General features: G+C 41.2%; 2 protein-coding genes across 15 annotated transcripts in view; one reads left to right on the top strand and one right to left on the bottom strand.

Moving 5' to 3' along the window:
• Positions 1-19,705, bottom strand: part of MUC2 (mucin 2, oligomeric mucus/gel-forming) — a 134,860-nt gene extending 115,155 nt beyond the window's left edge. Inside the window, exon 1 of the mRNA XM_072929783.1 lies at positions 19,180-19,705. Coding sequence (XP_072785884.1) covers positions 19,180-19,222 — 43 coding nt within the window. The 5' untranslated portion in view covers positions 19,223-19,705. The remainder of the gene's footprint in view (positions 1-19,179) is intronic.
• MUC6 (mucin 6, oligomeric mucus/gel-forming) overlaps positions 1-24,396 on the top strand; it is a 44,587-nt gene that overhangs the window by 13,724 nt on the left and 6,467 nt on the right. For 6 of the 14 annotated variants that reach the window (XM_072929785.1, XM_072929787.1, XM_072929796.1 and 3 more), the window contains 32 exons: positions 97-219; positions 875-995; positions 1,312-1,450; positions 1,610-1,714; positions 2,044-2,116; positions 2,386-2,523; positions 3,351-3,512; positions 4,062-4,156; positions 4,807-4,939; positions 5,566-5,815; positions 6,951-7,003; positions 7,126-7,235; positions 7,948-8,099; positions 8,838-8,979; positions 9,433-9,543; positions 9,911-10,096; positions 10,489-10,728; positions 11,136-11,292; positions 12,035-12,178; positions 12,654-12,716; positions 13,509-13,556; positions 14,857-15,036; positions 16,097-16,375; positions 17,016-17,057; positions 17,284-17,517; positions 18,224-18,271; positions 18,719-19,162; positions 19,677-20,120; positions 20,638-21,081; positions 21,622-22,065; positions 22,551-22,994; positions 23,512-23,955. In XM_072929785.1, coding sequence (XP_072785886.1) covers positions 97-219; positions 875-995; positions 1,312-1,450; positions 1,610-1,714; positions 2,044-2,116; positions 2,386-2,523; positions 3,351-3,512; positions 4,062-4,156; positions 4,807-4,939; positions 5,566-5,815; positions 6,951-7,003; positions 7,126-7,235; positions 7,948-8,099; positions 8,838-8,979; positions 9,433-9,543; positions 9,911-10,096; positions 10,489-10,728; positions 11,136-11,292; positions 12,035-12,178; positions 12,654-12,716; positions 13,509-13,556; positions 14,857-15,036; positions 16,097-16,375; positions 17,016-17,057; positions 17,284-17,517; positions 18,224-18,271; positions 18,719-19,162; positions 19,677-20,120; positions 20,638-21,081; positions 21,622-22,065; positions 22,551-22,994; positions 23,512-23,955 — 6,192 coding nt within the window. The remainder of the gene's footprint in view (positions 1-96; positions 220-874; positions 996-1,311; positions 1,451-1,609; positions 1,715-2,043; positions 2,117-2,385; positions 2,524-3,350; positions 3,513-4,061; positions 4,157-4,806; positions 4,940-5,565; positions 5,816-6,950; positions 7,004-7,125; positions 7,236-7,947; positions 8,100-8,837; positions 8,980-9,432; positions 9,544-9,910; positions 10,097-10,488; positions 10,729-11,135; positions 11,293-12,034; positions 12,179-12,653; positions 12,717-13,508; positions 13,557-14,856; positions 15,037-16,096; positions 16,376-17,015; positions 17,058-17,283; positions 17,518-18,223; positions 18,272-18,718; positions 19,163-19,676; positions 20,121-20,637; positions 21,082-21,621; positions 22,066-22,550; positions 22,995-23,511; positions 23,956-24,396) is intronic. The other 8 variants (XM_072929792.1, XM_072929798.1, XM_072929788.1 and 5 more) reach the window with 7 other exon arrangements.

Consider the following 24,396-nt stretch of genomic DNA (forward strand, 5'->3'; position numbering starts at 1 on the left):
TCAGAAGGTCTTTTTCTGGCTAGGTAGCAGATGAAATATTCTGTATTTACACTTTAAAAATCTTAACACTCCTAACACTCCCACTGTTTGTTGCAGCTGTGGGAAAATGTTCTGCAAACCAAATCTATGAGGAATGTGGTTCTCCGTGTATTAAAACCTGTTCCAACCCAGAGTACAGCTGCTCCAGTCACTGTACCTATGGCTGCTTTTGTCCAGAAGGTATCATTTCATCATATTCTTAATGGATCACACAAATGTTTTTTGCTCATATCCAGTCAAGTGGAATGGACTGCTTAATAATGAACTAGCTGTGCATTTCAGGGCATTGTGCTGCTAGAACTGCTCTTTCTCAGGTAACATAATGTAACTGGAATCTTGAGTAATTGTGGTCCTTAGGGATGGTTGGTCACAAGAACAGAGCTATGAATACATTTTACTCACAAGATCATAGTTTGTGATGGGATAAAGATATGCCATCTTCTTAAACTTCTTTACTTAAATATACATTGATCAGACACCAGGAAGAGGTAGCATACCTCAGATGATTTCTGCAGTATTATGGGAATTGTGTAAATTCCCTTTAAAATAATTCAAGATGAACTCATTACAGAAATTATGATTATTACTATCATTTGCATTTCGAAACAGGACAATTGACTGTGCTTTCATATGACAAAGTAGTCAAAAGCTGTTGTCACTTGTGAATATTCAGTTTCATTTTAATTAGGAGAAAATTTCCTGCATATTACATTTCCAAGTACAGACACTGTGCAAGAATAGCATTCTCAGGCTAATTTCAGAAAGTACTCAAGCCATAATAACTGTAGTGCTAAGTGAGGATGGGGAAAAATGTTTTGTTTATCTTCTTTGGCAGGAACTGTTCTTGATGATATCTCAAAGAATCGGACATGTGTTCACATTAGCCAGTGTCCATGTACACTGAATGGGAAAACATATGCTCCTGGTGAGACAATGAAAGCGGCTTGTAGGACCTGGTGAGTAGCAACAGGTGCTTCCATGAGAGAATACAAGGTACCTTTACTACACAATTGGAAAATTTTGCCTAATCTTTCAAAGGGCAGCTCCTTTCACAATTCAGGAAAGTTTACTGATAATCCATACAGGAGTTCAGCAACTTAATTAAATAAAGATGAGCAACTTCAACTGATATATGTAGACAAAGAAAATCAAAGCATAGACAGCATAAAGAGAAAAGTGATAAAAACTACGTATTTCATTGCTAGGAAGTAGCTGAGATTTTAGAGCATGAAGAAAAGAAAAACCTTGCACAGAATTCCTTGTTTTCTGTAGTAAATGTGTGATGGGTCAATGGAACTGCAAAGACTTGCCCTGCCCTGGAAGATGTTCACTGGAAGGAGGCTCCTTTGTTACCACGTTTGATTCGAGGCCATATCGATTCCATGGGGTTTGCACTTATATTCTTATGAAGGTAATTTCAACAGAATATGAAATAGATATATTTTAGTATGTCTTTGGTTTCCTATTGGAATACAAACTGAGGACTTAATAAGACACACATTTATTCTACAAATCATTGTTATACTGACATAGACTTCTCTTTTTACTTGTCTTTTCTGTTTCCATCCAGAGTTCCAGCCTGCCACACAATGGAACCCTAATGGCTGTTTATGAAAAGACTGGTTATTCTCATTCTGAGACATCACTTAGTGCTATTATTTACCAATCTACCAAGGTAGGTTTCCCCTCCACAGGTTCTACCCAGCATTCTATCACTAGATTAGCAAAATAAGTGCTCAAAGTCATTGCTGGCAGCTTGAACTTAAAAATTATGGAGGATAAATACTAAAAGTATGTTTCTGCTCAGGTATATACAGTAAAGATCTCAGTTACATCAAGTCAGGAAGGTATTTTCAAAGTGAAAGCTAAAAGCAGCGTGTGAGAAAATGTTTGAATTATTTTTTTTTTCTTTTACATAGATCGTCAACAGTATAGTTGTTTAACTTAACATATAAATATCACCTTAAAGATAGTTACTTCTGGTTCCATGTCCTCTTCTTACAGGACAAAATTGTGATTTCTCAGAATGATCTCCTTACTGATGATGATGAACTCAAGAGGCTGCCTTACAGATCAGGTAAAAAAAAGGGGGGAATATAAGTTATATCCAAATTAAATTAGATATCTGTTTTTACACAACCCAGCATCTTTCACAATATTTCAATTGCTAATACCAGGGGTTTTAGAGGAAGGTTAAAGTCTCTCCTGCTGCATCTATTTCTCTGTGGAGAGTTGTGTGTGGGAGAAGAGCTGTATGCAGAGTGCTAGAACATTTATATATGTGTTAAAATCGTTACCTTGCAGTATCACCAACATCTCTATTTTTAAACATTCTTGCTCCTTCAGGAGACATCACTGTTTTCAGACAGTCCTCCATGTACGTTCAGATGCATACAAACTTTGGGCTGGAACTTGCAGTTCAAACATTACCTGTGTTCCAGGCCTATGTGAAAGTTGGATCACAATTCAAAGGCAGAACACTGGGTAAGTAAACAAGTCCCTTTACAAAGGAGAAAATATAGGGAGTATAATTTTGATAACTTAGTATTCATCTTTTAGGAAATCAATTTTCTTCTCCAGATTCAAAGAAAAAAATGCATTGGAAACTGAATTGATTTTTCACTAATGACTTTAAAATTAACCAAAGAAACCAGAGGTGTCACATTTTTCACGCATAGCACAATGCTGTTCTCTATTTTATGTGTGCCTTTTTCAATATGTGCAATACTACACAATGAAGGAGCAACAAATAAGTCTGTGTGGTCTCTGCATCTTGGAGTACAAAGTTCTTTGAATGTAGTGCATGACCACTGTAAACACAATGAATCTAAAAATCTAAAAGCTTCTGAGCTGGTAATCACCAGATGCAGATGTTTATTGTACATCAACCTTAGCCACACAAGCATATCTTTCATTCTGATTATGGGTAATTACAGAGAGGTTTTGGCTTTTTACAAAAGCATATTCTTTGTCATTATGCATTTAATATACATAAAAAAACATGCAACTTCAAAAGTGTTTCATGGCTTTTCTCTTTTACTTTATTTAAAACCACTTTTGTCTAAAAAAAGACAAAAACTTCTCTATGATTTTGTCATTGATTAGAAGCTGACGCTCTTAACTTGAGGAGGCAGAGGCTTAGTGACTGAATGTGTACATAATCAAGATTCTCTGGCTACTTGACCTGAGTAGTCATTGACACTCTATGTAGAGCTTTTGAATCAATTGTTTCACCGTGATAGAACGAAACATAGGCAATTGTGCACACATTCTTTAATTTCCGCCATCCCTTGCATTTCTGATGTTGTCAGGTTTGTGTGGCAATTACAATGGAGACACTACAGATGACTTCATGACTAGCATGGATATCACTGAAGGGACAGCCTCCCTGTTTGTAGATTCCTGGAGGGCAGGAAATTGCCATCCTGCCTTAGAGAGAGAGACTGACCCTTGCGCTTTGAGCCAACTGAACAGTAAGTAGATGATGCCGTGGTAACCGATCTGTCCAACTGGCTTTGTCCAACACTTCCGTAAGCCCATACCAGGGAAATGAGAGAGACAGACAGAAACAGAGACTGAGAGGATTGAATATCACAAATTCTGTCACCAACAAGCCATTTCTGCTTTCTAGAATACATATCAAGTGAAAGCTCATCAGATCCTGTTCTAGAGATCTGGGATTGAGATGGTGAATGAGAGGGGTTTGATCTGTCTAGTGAAACTGCAATGTCCACAAATGTCTTAGGCTTGCTTAGCAATACTGAGACTGAAATCCAGGTTTTGTGTTCCCAAGTCTCTATTGCTATTGGTCTTGAAACAAAAAAAAAAAAAGGTGAGAAAGAAAAAAAAGCTCTGCTGAGATGCTTGTACAAGAATAGTCTGAAAGCTAACAAGCTAAGTTGTCCTATTGTTCAGTTCATCATTGCCAAAACTTCGCCTAAAATAACAATTTTTTAAAATTTCCTTTTTAATTTTTTCTCCCTAATTTTCCCTTTTTAATGTTTATTATTTACTTTCATTAGAAATATCTGCTGAGACTCATTGCTCCATTCTGACAAAGAAGGGTACAGTGTTTGAGAAATGCCATGCTGTGGTGAACCCTATTCCTTTCTACAAGGTATGAAGTTATTATGATGGACGTTGTACAGAGGGAGTCCTAATATAAACCAGATTGGACCCATATACAGTGTCCCACACATTGAATCAGCAATGCAGAGAAGCTTAGGAACAGGTGTGGTTTTGAAAATTATGTCTCCACTACACTGAAAGTCTGTTTGGTCACAGGCACCAGTCCCATTCCTGTGAATCAGAAAATATTTTTGCTCATGCTGCAGTTGTCCATGACAACAACATTAACTGTGCAGTATTGATATTACCATGTGCATAACTGAGTTTAATATACATGCCAATCTACACAAAACATTTTGAATATTAAAAATGAGAAGCAGCAAATAAACAAAGGCATTTTTTAAGGTACTAAGTATATTTTATTTACATCAGCAATGCAATTACTCAGATATACTCCATCAGTTTTTGTTATGCAGCAATATGTATCTTGTATGACTTAGTAATACAGCATAGAATCATGTTGGTTGGGAAAGATTTTTGAGATCATTGAGTCCAACCATTAATACAACAATGCTAAGTCCACCACTACACCATGTCCCTAAATGTCACGTCTACATGTCTTTCAAATACCTTCAGGATTTAGCACTTCCAAATGTCTGGTCCCCAGTAACAAAGTACTCTCTGTATGTTGGGTTTCAGAGGTGTGTCTACCAGGCCTGTAATTATGAAGAGACTTTTCCTTATATTTGTTCTGCTCTGGGATCATATGCACGAGCATGTAGCTCCATGGGTTTAATCCTTGAGAACTGGAGGAGCAGTATGGACAATTGCAGTGAGTACCTCTTAGTGGTCTGCCATCATCCAATAATGAGGAAATAGTGATAAGAAGGAAGAGCTGCAACTGGGTAACAAATATCCAACTGTTGAATAGCCTTCTAGTGTCTGTCTCAACAGGGTTGTTATTTCAAGACTATCTGAAAACGATTGTTCATATGCTTTAAGGTGAGTATGCGGATGCTTCCAGGACTTGATAATTAAGGTACAGAATAGCCATAAAAATAAAGCTATCCTCTAAAATGAGGAAGAACTAGGGAAAACTGACTACAGATTTTATTATTTTGCAACTTGGACATAGGTACAGCTTTCACTGTTACTCAAAAATTCATTGATATTTCTGCTAAGCTTCCCTTTGCATTATTAAATTATACATTGTTCTAAGATTCACAAAAAAGTTGTAAGGTATTTTACCTGCATGAAACTTCTGAACAGCTGCATAGTTTGCTAAGTCTTGGTCTGCAACACGTTTTACTAGAGCTCTACATCCACAGGAAGAGATGCAACAGGAAGCATTGAAACGACACAAAAAAAGCAGCACGTAATAAGCAAAAGGATGTTATCTTTCACAAGGAAGACAATGAGTAAATGAAGTTTAACATACACTCTGGTCTTATTTTATAGCCATTACTTGCACTGGCAATCAAACATTCAGCTACAACACTCAGGCATGTGACAGGACATGCTTGTCACTCTCCAACCGAGCCCTGGAATGCCATCCAACTGATATTCCTATTGAAGGCTGCCAGTGTCCTAAAGGAATGTACCTGAACCACAAGAATGAGTGTGTTCGTAAATCTCATTGTCCCTGCTACTTAGAGGACAGAAAGTACATCCTGCCTGACCAGTCAACAATGACTGGTGGGATCACCTGGTAAGTGTGTTAAGTTTAAATTGAACAAACTGAAAATGGAGATGAGGGGTCTTCATGTCTCTGTTAAGGGTCAACTGCAGTAAGCAGACAAGCACCACACAGCTACTTACTCCAGCAGGATGAGGAGGAGAATCAGAAGGACAACAGCAAGAAACCTTATGGGTAGAGATATAGAGAGTTTACTATATTTCTTTATTATTAATAAGCAAAAAGCTTATTTAATAAGCAAAGCAGCATGAAAAATCAAAGTTAAGTAAGGAATTGATTCAAAACTTCCTGTCAGCAGGCAGACATTCAGACATTTCCAGGAAAGCATGAATTTGCCATGCATAGTGATTTGTTGGGAAGACGAGTGCTGTAATTCAGAACATCCCTCCTTCTTCCTTCATTACCTGAGCTTTTATTGCTGAGCTTGATGTGGTATAGTATGGAATCTTTCTTTGGTCAGTGGGGTCAGCTGTCCTGGCTGTGTCCCCTCCCAGCTTTCACTTAAAATGAAAATACCTTGCTTCTCAGCCTCCTCCCTGGCAGGAAGAGGAGGAATGCTGGGACACTGTTCAGCATCAGCTAAAACAACATTGTGTTATCAACAGTCTTTTGGTCACAAATCCAAAACTCAGCACCAATGAGCTGCTACAAAGAAAATTAACTCAATTCCAGCCCAAACCAGTATGGTCTCCTTTATTTTTAATAGCAAAAATTTATTTTTCAAGACATCTTTTTTGCCCTTTTCTAAATGACAAATATTCTTAACCAAACAGAAAATATTTCGCTTACCTTCAGCTTGGAAATGTTACAGAGAAAAATAAAAAATAATAGCTAAGATCTGATTATTCCTACTAGGAGATTTTGTCAACAGCACTTAGCTATATACAAACTTCTGGAATAACCTGATAGGCCATCCTCATAGTGACAAGTGCCTATGAGTGTTAATAGTGATAATAAGCTACTATTCACTTTCAAAATTGATGTTACTGTATAATACAAAAAGTGAAGAGACCAGCTGACTCATATTCCACTTCAAAGGATGGGAAGGAGGTAATAACATAAGTGAAACATTTTTAATAAAACAATTTGGAAAAAAAAAATTTCTTTCTTAGAAGAGATTTTCATTTATTTTTCTTTTTCTTCCTAGCTACTGTGTTAATGGGAGGCTAAGTTGTGCAGGCAAACCTCAAAATCCTGCAGGTATGAGTCTGATATTGTTTATTTAGAAACATCTTTTGTCCTTTATGTTGTAAAATTATTACTTCACTGTTCTCTTCTATGTTAATTTCTCCTCAATGTTAATTTTTCTTCCTTTTTCTTAGAAAACTGCAAAGCTCCCAAGAAATACATTTCATGTTCTGACAATTTAGAAAACAAGTATGGAGCTGCATGTGCCCCTACCTGTCAGATGCTGGCTACTGGAATTGAATGTGTGAGTTTCACAGCTCTGGGATATTTATCATTTTGAGAGAGGTAGAATGTTCTAGTTTTTACTTAGAACTAGAGTACATTGCCTCTAGTGAAATTAAAGGAATTTTTTTTTTAATGTGATGCAGTTAAATATCAGGCTGTGGACACAAAAATGGCACATATATTTAGGAAGTGATTAAATAAATTAATTGCATGAATTAATTAATGAAATTCTATTAGAATAAAAATCCATTAAGGATTCTTAACTACACGGCTATAATCTCTGGCTCAGGTACTCCAGAAACTGTGACTCCATGCTTCCTGTTCTATTTTTTCTCAACTCTTTGTTGCTGTTGATCACAGAATGCAGGAGACCTGGGCTAGGTGAAGATCTGTGCTGTCCTGATAGGGTTTTCTTATATTAAGGAAACAGACTAATTGGAAGAATTGTAATAAGTTTCCTTGATATGAAGAATATTCTGTTGTACTGCTGAAAGACTGGTAGTGATAGAAGATAAATTTTTCAGTCTTTAGGTATGTTCAGTATCTCAGACCACAAATCTATGTTACAGCTTCAGTGGAACTAGTTCAGCTGTCAACAAGGAACAGCACAAAACTGAAATCAAGCCCAAACAGAACTTAGCACAGGTTCATCCTTGACACCATTCACATTCAGGATAAAATGCATCTCACATTCTTTTATTTTTATTTTGCAATCTGTTGGCCTTTCCCAGATACCCACTAAGTGTGAATCAGGCTGTGTCTGTGCTGATGGCCTCTATGAAAACCTCGATGGCAGGTGTGTGCCAGCTGAGGAGTGTCCATGTGAATATGGTGGCCTTGCTTATGGAAGAGGTGAACAAATCCAGACAGAATGTGAGATCTGGTAAGAACGACAGTTTTTCATTGCAGAGCCTCTGTTTCACTGAAGTGCACAGTCACATCAAAATAAGTGTTTAACTGACTGGAGAGTAGGAAATGGTAACAGCGGTAAGGAAGAAATACCATGACAGACTACAGGGATTAACAGAGAGAGAAGATTAACATTTGACAATGTATGTATGGATAAGAGATGTTGTACCAGGGATATCTGTCTTATCTATGTTCAGGAATAAAGGCATCCAGTAGGGCCTGTGACAGTAAATTATATAAAGTCAAGCATTATTAACAACTCTACTTAAATAAAGATGAGGGCAAAATATTTCTTCTTTTCTGTAGATAAAAGCAACCAGCCCCAAAAAGATTCCCATCCCATTAGCAGCATTCTCAATGTAGTTTATTCCCTTTCTAGTCTATTATTATAAAAAAAAACCACCACTCCCCGAACTACACAGAGCAATGATTTCTTATCTAATCAAGAGCAAAAATAAATGGGTTTAATATACTATTTCTTTCATTAAAAAAAATCACAAAAATTATTTAAGGTTTCTTCTTTATTATTAATTCATTTTCTAGGCAGTCCATAAATTTTAATTATGGTTCTTATATTAACTTGGTCTCAGTGTACATAAGTCAATTAAACATGTTGAACATGTTATCAAATAAAAGTGGATGTATATAAAAATAAGCAGGTGAAGATAGCATTTCTTTGAAATCTGACTGTGGCTTCTCTTCTCACTCCCAGCACTTGCACAAAAGGCAAATGGAAATGTGTTCAGAAAACAAGGTGTTCCTCCACCTGTAATCTGTATGGAGAAGGCCACATCACCACTTTTGATGGACAGCGTTTTGTGTTTGATGGCAACTGTGAATACATATTAGCTATGGTAACCTGCTTCCTTTTGGTTGTTTCAGCAGCATCTCAGCATCAAGAAATAGCTGAATTTAAGAAACTAATAAAAATATGCTAGGATGCATCAATAAACAATCTAGCACTTTGAATGTTTATAACCACTTACTGAGTTTCTACATATTATGTTTATTTCAATGCTTAGAATGAAAATATTTTACTTCTAAAAATCCATAATTTTCATGCAATTATAACCAATTTTAGATTTTAAAAAAACATGTTTTAATAGTCATGGTATTCTATACCAGATAAATATGTCTGTAGGGAAGTTGCATCAGTTTGGCCAGTAAAGCAGAGGTCATCACCTCTCAAACCAGAATTACTAATGACATTTTAAGCATCCTGTATTTTCTTATACTTTTATGTTTTAAGTTGGAAGACTTCAGGCACAGCCTTTGTGCTCCTTGTGGTTTGTTTTGGGTTTTTTTAGGATGGCTGCAGTGTTAACAGACCCATTTCCACTTTCAAAATTGTTACTGAGAATGTAGTCTGTGGGAAATCAGGAGTTACATGCTCCAGATCCATCAGCATTTACCTTGGGGTAAGCTCTTCTTTCTGCCATTATTCAGCTGAATAGATTTTAAGACCAGGTTTGCTTAATTTTTTGGAAGCTTTAGCTGTATCTTAAGAGAAAGGTCTTGTAAGTGAAATTATGTGCTAAACCTAGAGCCTTGGTTTTAGTAGGAAATGCCATAGCTGTTTGTTTGGATTTTTTTAATTCTCATGTTGTGTTTCATTCTCCAAGAATGTTGTCTATGTAGAAGCCAGGAAATTTTGAAGTTTACTCTGCAGTGAATTGCTCAACCCAAAAATACTGTTTTCCTGCTGCAATGTTACAGCAGCTGAACTTCAGCAATGAAAATACTGAAATTTGGTAAGTTGTAACTTCCAGATAAATTTTCTTCCAGAATCTGACAATCATACTGAGAGATGAAACCTTCGCTGTTTCTGGGGAAAATCCTGGTATAAAATACAAAGTGAAAAAGAATGCCCTTCACCTGATGTTTGACATCATTATCCCAGGAAAATACAACATGACCCTTATTTGGAATAAGCATATGAACTTCTTCATCAAGATCTCCAGAGAAACACAGGTATTGCAGAATAATATCCTTTAAGTGTCTCTCCATTCAGATTGAACTGTACATTTGATCATGGTTACCTTGAGTCTCTGTGATGGCAAAGCAATTCATTTCGTTATCTCCAAAACAGCAGAGATCTCCACAAGAGGCTAACTTTTAAGGGATTTCTATACTGCATTCAGGAAATTTTTGAGCTAAGTGTTTGTAATTTATGCAACTGCACATTTAAATTTGATCTCTAAATGGTGACAGTTTACAGCTTAGAGGAGAGACCCATGCACAAGTATGTTACGAGAGAGTATTTGTAGATGACATTCACTCCTAAAGCACAGAAAACAGTTATCAAAAGGGCGGGTGAGAATTGTAACTTCCTGAACTGATATTGATGCTTTCATTGAATCTAGGAAACGATCTGTGGTTTGTGTGGTAACTATAATGGTAACATGAAGGATGACTTTGAAACTCGAAGCAAGTATGTGGCATCAAACGAGCTAGAATTTGTCAACTCTTGGAAAGAGAATCCTCTCTGTGGGGATGTGTACTTTGTAGTGGACCCCTGCAGCAAGAACCCTTATCGTAAAGCATGGGCAGAAAAGACATGTTCCATCATCAACAGCCATGTTTTTTCTGCCTGTCACAATAAGGTAAGAATTTATTTGCTCTTTTTTTATTTATAGGCATAATCCGTATTTTTCCAAATGCTCATGCTCGAACAGGTGATTTTCTGTTTGGCAAAATGTTTCAATAAGATACATTTAAAAGTGTTTATAGCTCACGTTTTTGTTAATTTTCTTTTTTTTTTTAAATTTGCGCTTCACCAGCCCTTTTGTGAACACAAATGCCAAGTATGCCATTAACTGATTAATTACAACTAAGATTGAAAAATGAATGAAGACTTAAGAATCAGGAATTGGTGATGCCTGATATTGATTAATTGGGTGATGAAAACCAGTGAGAAATGTGTACAATGCTGCAGTGGCTATGCATATACATAGAGTATAATAGGCACAAAATAATCTTGGAAAATGAATCCCTTCTTTTTGCCATGCAGGTGAATCGGATGCCCTACTATGAGGCCTGTGTCAGAGACTCCTGTGGGTGTGACATTGGAGGGGACTGTCAGTGCATGTGTGATGCCATCGCAGTCTATGCCATGGCATGCTTGGAAAAAGGCATCTGCATTGACTGGAGGACCCCCGAGTTCTGTCGTGAGTTTCCTTAAGCTCTCCTTAAACAGGTTTAAGAGATTTTCATGGTCAGTATATTCATTTGGCAGCATAGGAAACTTAGTAATAACCGCCTCAATGTTTGCATTTTCTCTGTGGGCAAAGATTTAACCTCAGTCACCTGGGTTTTAAAATCTATACTTTTCAGCTAAATTAACCAAAATATTTTAACTCTTTTTATTATGGAATCATGAGAGAGAAAGTAATGTGGTCACAGAAAGCAGATTGTTTCTTCTGCTATTAGTGTATAATACACTGTGAGTTTGCCAGCAGAGAAAGCATGAAATTGTAAAAAAATGTTTCATGTGAGCTATGATGAAATCAATTTCTGTGTAGATGTCAAGGGACTGTAGACAGCTGTGTTGGCTGGAACACTGTAAAACAGGAAAATTACATCAAGGTGTTCCAAAACAGCAAATACAAAGGAAAAAAGAGGATGAACATGCTATAAATCAATGTTAGAATTGTCATCTTTGATGGATTTCCTTCCACATTTCAATATATTGTGTATGAAAAGTTGTGGAAATGTCTGCACATTGTACTTGCAAAAAAGAAACTGACTTCCACGAGTTAAAATATATATTTACATCAGAAGCTAATCACTTCAGTGAAGGTTTTTTTATTCCAACTGTTAATTAAATTTGTCTTCCTTCTAGTACTTTGGAAGTATCATGCTATTAATTTGAAAAAGAAAAATCTTCTCTCTTGCTTGTCCTTTCTTTAGCTGTCTATTGTGAGTATTACAATTCTCATAAAAGAAAAGGAATTGATGATGCTTTTTCCTATGGCTACAACGATGACAAATGCACCTGGCACTACAGGCCTTGTAACTGTCCAAATCAAAACTACAAATATGTCAATATTGAAGGTAATAACCTCTACTACTGTTTTCAGTGCTGTTTTTTGTCCTAGATCAGTCATACCACAGTTAAATAATAATAATCTAATTGATGTTATTTTTTAGGAAGTTTTGCTCATATTTCCCTTACCAGTAGTGTTTTAAATATATAATTAACCCAGTAGATGTACTATATTTAGCTTTATATCAAACTCAGCCTGTCTGGAAGAGAAATTCTGACTTGCACCAAATCAAAAGAATGCACTGTACTTAGGAAAGAAAACGTGGAGAGAGAAATTAATATTTTTATTAAACAAATGGATATAGCTGGAGAAACATAGACAAAATCTCCTTCTGACGATAGCCTTGGAAATACCTGAATAGATGATGTCGAAATTTATACTATTTTTAATAACAGATATATAATATATTCAATTATGAATAGTGTAAATTAAATGCCTTTCTCTGAGAAATGTAAAACAAACTTCTCTTCCCCTTTCTTCAGGCTGTTACAACTGCTCTCACAATGAATACTTTGACCATGAAGAAGAAAGGTGCATGCCTTGTGGTAAGCAGCATTTCTTTCTCCACAGTAACTTGAAAACCATACTACAACATTTGCACAGACTCAGAGAAGATATTTTTATAGTATCTCTCATAAATGAGTGTTCATCTAAACATAACTTCCTTTCAAAATAAACTCATTACTATACTGCTTGTAAAATAAAGTATTGGTGTTCTAGTCCGTGTGAGGCACAGGCCCAGAAGAGCTATGAGTCTCAGAGGTATTCAACACATTTCACAGAAAAAGGGAAGAGTGTAGCAGAAGAGCAGATTTAGCTACTGGACTCAATAAATATATTTCTAGATTTTTTTTTTTTAATTAACTTGAGGTTCATTACCATATGGCTTATTTTCATGAAAACCTATCTTATTAATTAAGGTTTTGGGTAGATTCTAGCTGGACAGTTTGGATTTTCATGCAGATGTTAAAAAACCTTAAGAACAAAATTCTCATTATAAATTTTTTTCTTGTGTGACCAGGATTTTAGTGATCTCCCTTACATACAAAACCATGTTCCACTATCCCTGAAAACTGAGGTGCCCTTAGCCATAAAAGTCATAACAAAGATAGGAAAAACTTACTAGTGTTCATTATAATAATGAGTTGTATTGATTTCTTTGTAATTAAGTCCTTTGATATGACTGTGACCATGGAAATATGTAAGATTAAATACTCTCAGGAACACCTCAGTAATTAGCACAGTTCTTGGAATCCATCTGATGAGATTTGCCTTATCTGGGATATTAAAATATGTTTTTATTCACAAATATAACCTGGTTTGTCTTTATGTAACAGGACAAGTAAACATTACCACCACACCCGAACCATCTTCACCTTCACCAGGTTAGTTTACACAGTGACCAACTCTATAACTTACACACTGATATTATGTCCTGATAAGTGTTTCTGAAATCAATAATGCCCTTTTCTGTGTGATATAGCAGCATCATCAGTTTCACATGTGTAAGGTGAAATGATGAAAAATACCCTGGTACCACAATATCCTGGGCTGCGTCAAAAGCTGCATGGCCAGCAGGTGAAGGGGAGGGTACTGTGCCGCTCTGCTCTGACGAGAGCCCACCTCGAATGCTCTGTCCAGCTCTGCAGTCTTTAATTCAAGGAAGACAGAGTAGGGACACAAAAATGACCTGAGAGCTGGAACACCTCTCCTGTGAGAAAAGGCTGAGAGATCTGGGGTTGTTCAGCATGGGAAGGAGAAGGGTCCATGGAGAGCTCTTTGTGACTTTTCAATACTAGAATGGGGCTTATAAGAAAGATGGAGATAGACTTTTGAAGTAGGACCTGTTGTGATGGGAGAAGGGGTATTGATTTTAAATCAGAAGAGAGTAAATTCAGACTAGATATAAGGAAGTAGTTGTTTATGATGAGGCTGGAAAAACAATGGAAGATGTTTCCCGCAGAGACTGTTGAATCCCCTTACCTGGAAGCATTCAATTAAGGATGGAGAGGCATTTGTGCAACCTGATCTAGTTGAACACACCTCCCCTCATTGCAGAGGGAGTGGGTTAGATTATTATTAATGGTCTAAGCCAACCCCAAGTCATTCTATGATTCTATGATGAAAAGGATCTCACAAAATTTTATGCCCAATCTTTACTAGGGACTGGCCATATAATACTTTAACAGTTGAAGAAAGTCTTGATGGAAATGTGTGACTGACTATACCAAATCTCTATAGCCTGATACAGGAAAGGAATCTACATATCTTGATCTTAAATTTGTTAGAAATTCTCTTAATTTCCCTGAAGACAGATGGTATTGGAAAACTTTATGCTGTGGGTTGTGTGAATAATAAAATTATGGATAATATTTGATATATTATTGGAATATTGTTCCATTCTGCTGATATGAACAATTGTTTATGCCAAATTCACTTTAAAGTGAAGAAAAAGGTATAAAGCATCTCCAAGAATACCTGTTTAATGTATTCACTGCACATAATAGCAAAGGAAGCAATGGATAACAGTTATTCAAGGTTTAATCTAAAAGGTAATGGGTTTTAATAGTAGCTACTGCTAATAGCTATAAAAATGCTTGTTTTACTTTAGAAAAATTCCATTAATATATATATGTTATCATACTGAGGACTATTTCATCTTCTAATTTTGATTTTTTTTCTTAGTAACAACAGTGCAGCCTAAAGTAACAAGGAGCTCTACCACAAGCTCACTTCCAACAGTACCTAGTACTTCTTCTGCAACAACTGTATCACTTGAGACTACAAATCCAACAATAACTGAAAAAATTACGGTTCCAAGAACTTCACCTTCACAACCTCTTTTCACAATAAAGTCAACTACTGGTAGGTTTTTAGTGTTATTGTCTAAAATAAATTATTGTAAACTTGTTCTAAACCTCTGTACATTGTTGAGATACCATTCCTAGGAATGCATTTCAAATTTGCACACCATCCAAGCATTAAACTCCAAATCATGAAACAGGCAAAGCAGGCTTCCTGAAAGGAGTTTGTAAACCAGATTTGTCCAGAAGTGTAGACTGAAAGTGCATAAAAATATATAGGATATAGGTATTAGGTTAAAAATGCAACCAAAAAGTGAGTCATCTGAGAAACACAATTAGAAGTCCTATAAGCAGTGAGCAAGCCCAGCTCCAGTTGGGTTTATTAGCTCAGCTTCAGCCTCTTTTCCACTGGTTCATTTATGGAGTTCAAGGAGCACCCAATCTATTGACTCTGAATAATGTAAGCAAGCCCCAAAGCAAAGTCACACAGGTATCAGTGTAGCAGCTTTGTCTAGCCTTCTAAAGTCCTGTTCTCTGGAGGATGACTCTGCCAGCATAAATTACTTTCTGATTCTGTGGCTTGTGGAGCCTCATTTAGCCTCATACCAACATGCACTTCAACTAATAAACCATCTTGGACCATGGCTGTCAGGAAAAGCAGAGGTCAAAATAGGTCCCAAAGGAGTAAAAAGCTGACATTGTTACAGATGATTTGTGCATCGAGGCAAGGAGAGTCTATAGTGTGATGTTATTTAGCCTTTCAATACAAACTGCATAAGCTGCAAGTGTGGCTGATTTGGAACATAATAAAAGCCAATGGACAAAGTCCATATAGACTTTACCCAAAGTGACAACAAAGCTAACTACTTATATATTAAACAAATCTAATACAGAAAAATACAGCAAATGAGAACAAAGACAGATATGAGACAATAGAAAACAAATATAACCTCAGAAATATTTGGTAAGTGTATGAGAACATGAATACAACAGTCATATTAAAAATATTTGAAAAATAAAAAACTATCTCTAAAATACAAATATCTTCTTTATAATTCATCTGGTTTTAATTCTTCTATGAATTGGTTACTCACATTATATTTTTACCTTTACTCCAAAAGAGCATACAACATCAATTTTTACCACACCAAACATGACTACAACCATCACTACCCCTTCCATAACTACCTCAATGAAAAGAACCATGGCCACTACACCAACGTCTGTTCCCTCATCACCTTCTGCCTCATCAATCGCTGCTTCAACAGAGACAGAACAAGTAGGGGTCACCTCACCATCCTTCAAGACCACCACCAAAAGGGAAACAGCAACCTCCTCAATTCCTACTCAAACCACAACTTGGAGCACAACTTTCAGCCAGCCTCAACTAACAACAGCAGGTAAATAGCACTTTCTTACATCTGTCAGGTGAAGCCATCACTCACAAGTCATATGTCTATATAGTCGTTATAAAAAACTTCAGGCATTCTTACTAGAGGTCTTAACATTGCAAACAGAAAGGAAAGGACATGGATAAGAAGTGTGATTAAAATGGAAATTTATCTTGCCAATGGAGCAAGCATCTGGCATCCAAATATGATGTTAAAGCTAGCATTAGCTAGCTAGCATCTCTTCCAACACTTCCTCCAAATTTAGACAAAATCTCTCTATCCTCAAAGCAAGTTCTTCAAAACTCACAGACCACAGAATATATATTCCCCCTACTCATTGTAAGAAATACTCCCCCAGAAATAATAACCTTTTTGAATGTCTGACACTAAATATACAAACAAGGACAGTCTCCTCTGAGGCTGTATGGCAACATGAATTACTACATTAGCAATCAACAGGCTGGGACAGCGTGTGGTGGGAAGTCTACTGTAGTGGGAGGGCAATTGTACACTCTTTTCCAAATACAGGTTTCTCCCACAGAGTACTGTTGGGTGCATATATCTGGGTCTTCTTGTGCAAGCAATTACAAATTCCTCTAGGAAGCTCACCAGCTCCCAGCCATTACTAATATTCATTCTTTCACCACAGAGAGTGAGGGAACTGAAGCAACCACTCTGCACTACCCAGAAGGTGAGTAAACAGGACTAGAGAGATGCCCTTGGCCTAAGACTCTGCTTCACTTATCTCAGCTTTTCCAGATGATGGTTTTGCCCAGTTTGGAATACTTGGGAGGGGAAACGTGCATCCAACCAGGCTCTTCTTTCCTCAGGAGCTTCAGAAAAAGACAGGGAGTGTCAAATTGTCAGAGGCGCCCTTCAGACTCACCCTCAATCAACTTGTGCTTTTCTCTCTGCAGTAGTTACCCACATAAGAACAAAAGTGACACAGCCTGTGCAGCACCTCGTCACCCAGACACAGACCACCCCTGGCACATCCACCAGCAGCACCTCTGTCCCGAGAGAGACCAGCCTGGCCACTAGTCCAGAAGTTCCACTGACAAGAACATTTCCAAGCTCCAGTTCTTTGCCTGTCACTTCAGCCTCATCTGCTTCTTCCCTCTCCTCAACCCAGCTGGGAACATCATATCCTGGTAAGGCTCCCTCCTGCCCTTCTTGCTGCTCTGCCTGCTTCTTCCAGCTCCCACCCTTCTCTTCTAAGCAGCACATCCCACAAAGGCTTAAGTTTTGGTACTCGTTCTCAATTCCCCCTGCTATTGCCATGGGACACCAGCAGGCCCTGGGCCTGACCCACACATGATCCTGACTGTGTCCTTCTCCCTGCAACTTCAGGGCTTTGGCTCTAGGGCACAGGCCTCTATGAGAGTTCAGGCATCCATGAGTTCCTGCCCTATAGCTACCAATCAGATACAAGCTAAAATACCTCTCTCTTCTTACAGTGCTGCCCTGAGAATGCACAGTGGGACAGGGGTGAACAAAAGGCAGGGAAACTGGAAATACATCTCCTGTTTACAGCTCAGGACAGTTCTGAGTGAGAGGCATAACCCAAGGCATCATCTCCAGCCAAAGGATGCCTAGGCCCTGGCACATCCAAGAAAATTGCTGTTCAACAAATATGACCTCATGGGCCAATGCTGACCCTGAGTGTAAGAGTCGCCAGTGGAGGGTGGGCAAGAAAGTGTACACTCAACTCCAGGCTTTCACTCCAGTTCTCTGAGTCAGACCCACATGCCAGAGTTGTCTTAGTCTTGATCTCCTCTGGGGAGATGCCGCAACATGCTTTGCCTAGAATCCTTCCCAAGACTCAATCATTCTTTTCTCTCATCCCTTTCTTTGTAGCAAGGGAGCCAACCAGAGCTAAGACACCAACTACTAAAGTAGTAACAGGTGAGTGCTCTGGTCATGAAAGAGATAAGAATTATCCCCAGCCAATACATCCATATCCCTTCAGTAGCCACAGCCCTCCCATGGATCCCTCCCAGAGGACTGCAGAAAGCCAGCTCTAAACGACCAGTAAACAAATGATACCTCTTCCCCACTCAAATGCTCCAGGAAGAATGAGATTAGACAAACTGCTAGAGGTCAACCTTCAAAATAGTTAGCAGCAAGTACTTATGAAAGAAAAGCAGGACAGGATGGGACATATTTAGGATAATGGACACCTTTACTAACTGAAAAAAACAAAAACCCTATACCAACCAGATTTAGTGGGAACTAAGCCTCCCATCCTGGCCCATAACTGAGCACAAAACCTCAAAAAAATAGAGGAGTCAATATCACCCAACTTCTCATAAGCCAACAACATACAACTGACCTGTGCTTCCCTCCTGGCAGCCTTCACCCATGAACTGTCAACTGTGCCACACATTGGGCCACCTGTGACCACGCACAAGACCACAGCCGCCACCTCCATCAGCAGCACGTCCAAGACCTCTGTCTCCACTGGAGCCAGCCCACCAAGCAGCACAGAAGTGCCTCTGGAAACGGCCTCTCCACATCCCAGCTCTCTGCCTGCCCCCAGCAGCCCGCTCAGCACCCGGCTGCCATCCACTGCCACCACTTCCACAGCATCCTCCACAGCAGCTCCCAGCACCATCCCCAGGCCCACACCTACAACCCTGAGGCCCAAGACGTCTTCCCCAACAACCAGTGCTGCAAAGGAGTCTCCTGTAACAGAGTCCTCTGCACCCACCACAGCCAAAACCAGCACGCTGCCATCGCCTGCTTCTTTTCCCTCCTCAACTGTATCCTCAACAATAGTCAGCTCCTCACAGCCTGGTAAGGCTACCTCTTACCTGTCCTGCTGCGCCTGCCTGCTCTTCCTCTTCTCTTTTTCATTTCCACCACTGCAGACCACACACATATTTTCTTTAAATTTGCTCTCCATTCCCACTGCTTTTTGAATCAGCAGTGTAATGTGGTTGTCATTTGGCATCACTCTGGGGGTCCAGTCATCCCACACTGGCCACCATGTCAGTTCTGAAGTGGGCAGACTTTAATGTGCTCCTTTTCCTTGGGAGACCTGCATATTCACCCACGGTCTGCTTCCAGAAAGTGCAAGAGGCATCTTGCCTATTGGAAAGCAGCATGTCCTTTTCCTCCCCTTTTATGGGAAAAAAGGAGGGCAGGAATAGGCCAGAGCCCTTAGTCCCACCTCCTTCTTTCAGATAAATATTCAGTGCAGCATGCTGAAGTTGTTGATATTTGTGCTCCCTGTCCGAGGCTACAGCGAGCACATTTGCCTCCTCCTTATGCCCTCATCCGCAACTGACCTGTGCTTCCCTCCTGGCAGCCTTCACCCATGAACTGTCAACTGTGCCACACATTGGGCCACCTGTGACCACGCAAAAGACCACAGCCGCCACCTCCATCAGCAGCACCTCCAAGACCTCTGTCTCCACTGGAGCCAGCCCACCAAGCAGCACAGAAGTGCCTCTGGAAACGGCCTCTCCACATCCCAGCTCTCTGCCTGCCCCCAGCAGCCCGCTCAGCACCCGGCTGCCATCCACTGCCACCACTTCCACAGCATCCTCCACAGCAGCTCCCAGCACCAGCCCCAGGCCCACACCTACAACCCTGAGGCCCAAGACCTCTTCCCCAACAACCAGTGCTGCAAAGGAGTCTCCTGTAACAGAGTCCTCTGCACCCACCACAGCCAAAACCAGCATGCTGTCATCACCTGCTTCTTCTCCTTCCTCAGCTGTGTCCTCAACAAGGCTCAGTTCCTCACAGCCTGGTAAGGCTTCCTCCTACCCATCCTGTTGCTTTCCCTTTCTCTCACTTTTCCATTCATCCTTACCAGCCACATAGGTTGCTTGTACAGTTGTTCTAGTTTTTGCTCCAAATTCCCCCATTCTTTCTGATTTGGGACACTAGTAAGGTCTTACTTGTTTAAGGCTCTGGGGCACTTCTCTTTCCCATGGAATCTTCCTTTCTTAAAGGAGACTGACTTTATGCTCTGCCTAGTTACTGAATGGAGATATGCATATCCAGACAGGGTACTCTTCCACGAACGGGTACTGAGATCTTGCCTGTTGGAAGCTACTATATGCATTTCCTCCATTTTAGGAAAGAAGCCAGACAATGGCTTGTGGAGAAGACTCATAATCCCAGTGTTCCTTTTTTTCCCAGAAATACTCACTGCTGAACTGGCATCCCATTTTAAATTCTATCCACAATATGAGTGCTCTGACCACCTCCATTTCCTACTCTTCTTGTATTCATCCTCAACTGAGCTGTTTTCCTCCTGGCAGCCTTCACCCATGAACTGTCAACTGTGCCACACATTGGGCCACCTGTGACCACGCACAAGACCACAGCCGCCACCTCCATCAGCAGCACCTCCAAGACCTCTGTCTCCACTGGAGCCAGCCCACCAAGCAGCACAGAAGTGCCTCTGGAAACGGCCTCTCCACATCCCAGCTCTCTGCCTGTCCCCAGCAGCCCGCTCAGCACCCGGCTGCCATCCACTGCCACCACTTCCACAGCATCCTCCACAGCAGCTCCCAGCACCAGCCCCAGGCCCACACCTACAACCCTGAGGCCCAAGACCTCTTCCCCAACAACCAGTGCTGCAAAGGAGTCGCCTGTAACAGAGTCCTCTGCACCCACCACAGCCAAAACCAGCACGCTGTCATCACCTGCTTCTTCTCCTTCCTCAGCTGTGTCCTCAACAAGGCTCAGTTCCTCACAGCCTGGTAAGGCTCCTCCCTACCCATCCTGGTCCCTCCTGCTTCTCTCCCTTTTTCCACTCATCCTTACCAGCCACACATCATTTCCACATCTTTGCCAGCCAGGTTCCTTACAGAGTTGTTTGAGTTTTTGCTCTCTATCCCCTTTGTTTCCGCATTGGAACACTGGTATGGTATTGTTATGGCTCTGGGGCACTTCTTTTTGCCATGCAGCCTGGCCTGCCAGTCTCAGAGGGGACTCTCCTTAAGCTCTGCCTATTCCTTGAAGGGACAGACACATGCATATTCACACAGGGTCCTTTTCCAGAAAGTGGATGTTGCCTGTTGGAGGGCACTGTATCCATTTCCTCCCTTTTTGTTAAAGAATCCAGACAGCAGCTTGTAGACAGGACCCACAGTAGAAGTGTTCCCTTTTCCCCTGGAATACTCAGTACAGCACAGCTTTGCTGTTTTTGTTAACATTAGCAATCTAAAGCCTCTTAATAGACACATTTCTCTTTTTTTCTTATACTCATCCACAACTGACCTCTGCTTCCTTCCTGGCAGCTTTCCCCCATAAAATGTTGACCATGCCACCTTCTGTGACAGCTGTGACCACGCAAAAGACCACAGTTGCCATCTCCATCAGCAGCACCTCCAAGACCTCTGTCTCCACTGGAGCCAGCCCACCAAGCAGCACAGAAGTGCCTCTGGAAACGGCCTCTCCACATCCCAGCTCTCTGCCTGCCCCCAGCAGCCCACTCAGCACCCGGCTGCCATCCACTGCCACCACTTCCACAGCATCCTCCACAGCAGCTCCCAGCACCAGCCCCAGGCCCACACCTACAACCCTGAGGCCCAAGACGTCTTCCCCAACAACCAGTGCTGCAAAGGAGTTGCCTGTAACAGAGTCCTCTGCACCCACCACAGTCAAAACCAGCACGCTGCCATCGCCTGCTTCTTCTCCTTCCTCAGCTGTGTCGTCAAGAACGCTCAGCTCCTCACGGCCAGGTAAAGCTCCTCCCTACCCATCTTGGTACTTCCTGCTTCTCTCAATTTTTCCACTCATCCTTACCAGCGACGCAGGTTGCTTGAAGTGTTGTTTTAGTTTTTCCTCTCTATCCCATTTGTTTCTGCATTGGAACACTGGCATGGCCATACTTAGGGTTCTGGGACGCAGATCTCTCCCATGGAGCTTGAACTGCCAGTCTTTAAGCTCAGTCTGTACCTTAAAGAGACACATCCAAATTCACAGAGTCCTTTTCCAGGAATAGGTAGTGGAATGTTGCCTGTTGGAAGGCACTGTATCCATTTCCTTTCTTTTAAGACAGAAACCAGACAGTTTGTAGAGTCTCCGTGTTCTCTTCCTCCCAGGGAATACTCAGTGCAGCACAGCCCTGTTGGTTTTGTTGATATCTTAAACCTGCAGCATCTGACCACCTCCCTTTCCAGCTTTTGCTGCCCTCATCCTCAAAAGCTCTGTGCTCTACTTCCAGCAGCCTTCACCCATGAACTGTCAACTGTGCCACACATTGGGCCACCTGTGACCACGCAAAAGACCACAGCCGCCACCTCCATCAGCAGCACGTCCAAGACCTCTGTCTCCACTGGAGCCAGCCCACCAAGCAGCACAGAAGTGCCTCTGGAAACGGCCTCTCCACATCCCAGCTCTCTGCCTGCCCCCAGCAGCCCGCTCAGCACCCGGCTGCCATCCACTGCCACCACTTCCACAGCATCCTCCACAGCAGCTCCCAGCACCAGCCCCAGGCCCACACCTACAACCCTGAGGCCCAAGACCTCCTCCCCAACAACCAGTGCTGCAAAGGAGTCTCCTGTAACAGAGTCCTCTGCACCCACCACAGTCAAAACCAGCACGCTGCCATCACCTGCTTCTTCTTCCTCAACTGTGTCCTCAACAAGGCTCAGTTCCTCACAGCCTGGTAAGGCTTCCTCCTACCCATCCTGTTGCTTTCCCTTTCTCTCACTTTTCCATTCATCCTTACCAGCCACATAGGTTGCTTGTACAGTTGTTCTAGTTTTTGCTCCAAATTCCCCCATTCTTTCTGATTTGGGACACTAGTAAGGTCTTACTTGTTTAAGGCTCTGGGGCACTTCTCTTTCCCATGGAATCTTCCTTTCTTAAAGGAGACTGACTTTATGCTCTGCCTAGTTACTGAATGGAGATATGCATATCCAGACAGGGTACTCTTCCACGAACGGGTACTGAGATCTTGCCTGTTGGAAGCTACTATATGCATTTCCTCCATTTTAGGAAAGAAGCCAGACAATGGCTTGTGGAGAAGACTCATAATCCCAGTGTTCCTTTTTTTCCCAGAAATACTCACTGCTGAACTGGCATCCCATTTTAAATTCTATCCACAATATGAGTGCTCTGACCACCTCCATTTCCTACTCTTCTTGTATTCATCCTCAACTGAGCTGTTTTCCTCCTGGCAGCCTTCACCCATGAACTGTCAACTGTGCCACACATTGGGCCACCTGTGACCACGCACAAGACCACAGCCGCCACCTCCATCAGCAGCACCTCCAAGACCTCTGTCTCCACTGGAGCCAGCCCACCAAGCAGCACAGAAGTGCCTCTGGAAACGGCCTCTCCACATCCCAGCTCTCTGCCTGCCCCCAGCAGCCCGCTCAGCACCCGGCTGCCATCCACTGCCACCACTTCCACAGCATCCTCCACAGCAGCTCCCAGCACCAGCCCCAGGCCCACACCTACAACCCTGAGGCCCAAGACCTCTTCCCCAACAACCAGTGCTGCAAAGGAGTCGCCTGTAACAGAGTCCTCTGCACCCACCACAGCCAAAACCAGCACGCTGTCATCACCTGCTTCTTCTCCTTCCTCAGCTGTGTCCTCAACAAGGCTCAGTTCCTCACAGCCTGGTAAGGCTCCTCCCTACCCATCCTGGTCCCTCCTGCTTCTCTCCCTTTTTCCACTCATCCTTACCAGCCACACATCATTTCCACATCTTTGCCAGCCAGGTTCCTTACAGAGTTGTTTGAGTTTTTGCTCTCTATCCCCTTTGTTTCCGCATTGGAACACTGGTATGGTATTGTTATGGCTCTGGGGCACTTCTTTTTGCCATGCAGCCTGGCCTGCCAGTCTCAGAGGGGACTCTCCTTAAGCTCTGCCTATTCCTTGAAGGGACAGACACATGCATATTCACACAGGGTCCTTTTCCAGAAAGTGGATGTTGCCTGTTGGAGGGCACTGTATCCATTTCCTCCCTTTTTGTTAAAGAATCCAGACAGCAGCTTGTAGACAGGACCCACAGTAGAAGTGTTCCCTTTTCCCCTGGAATACTCAGTACAGCACAGCTTTGC

The sequence above is a fragment of the Taeniopygia guttata genome, chromosome 5 (genome assembly GCF_048771995.1).
Source record: "Taeniopygia guttata chromosome 5, bTaeGut7.mat, whole genome shotgun sequence".
In the NCBI taxonomy this organism is placed as follows: Eukaryota; Metazoa; Chordata; class Aves; order Passeriformes; family Estrildidae; genus Taeniopygia; species Taeniopygia guttata.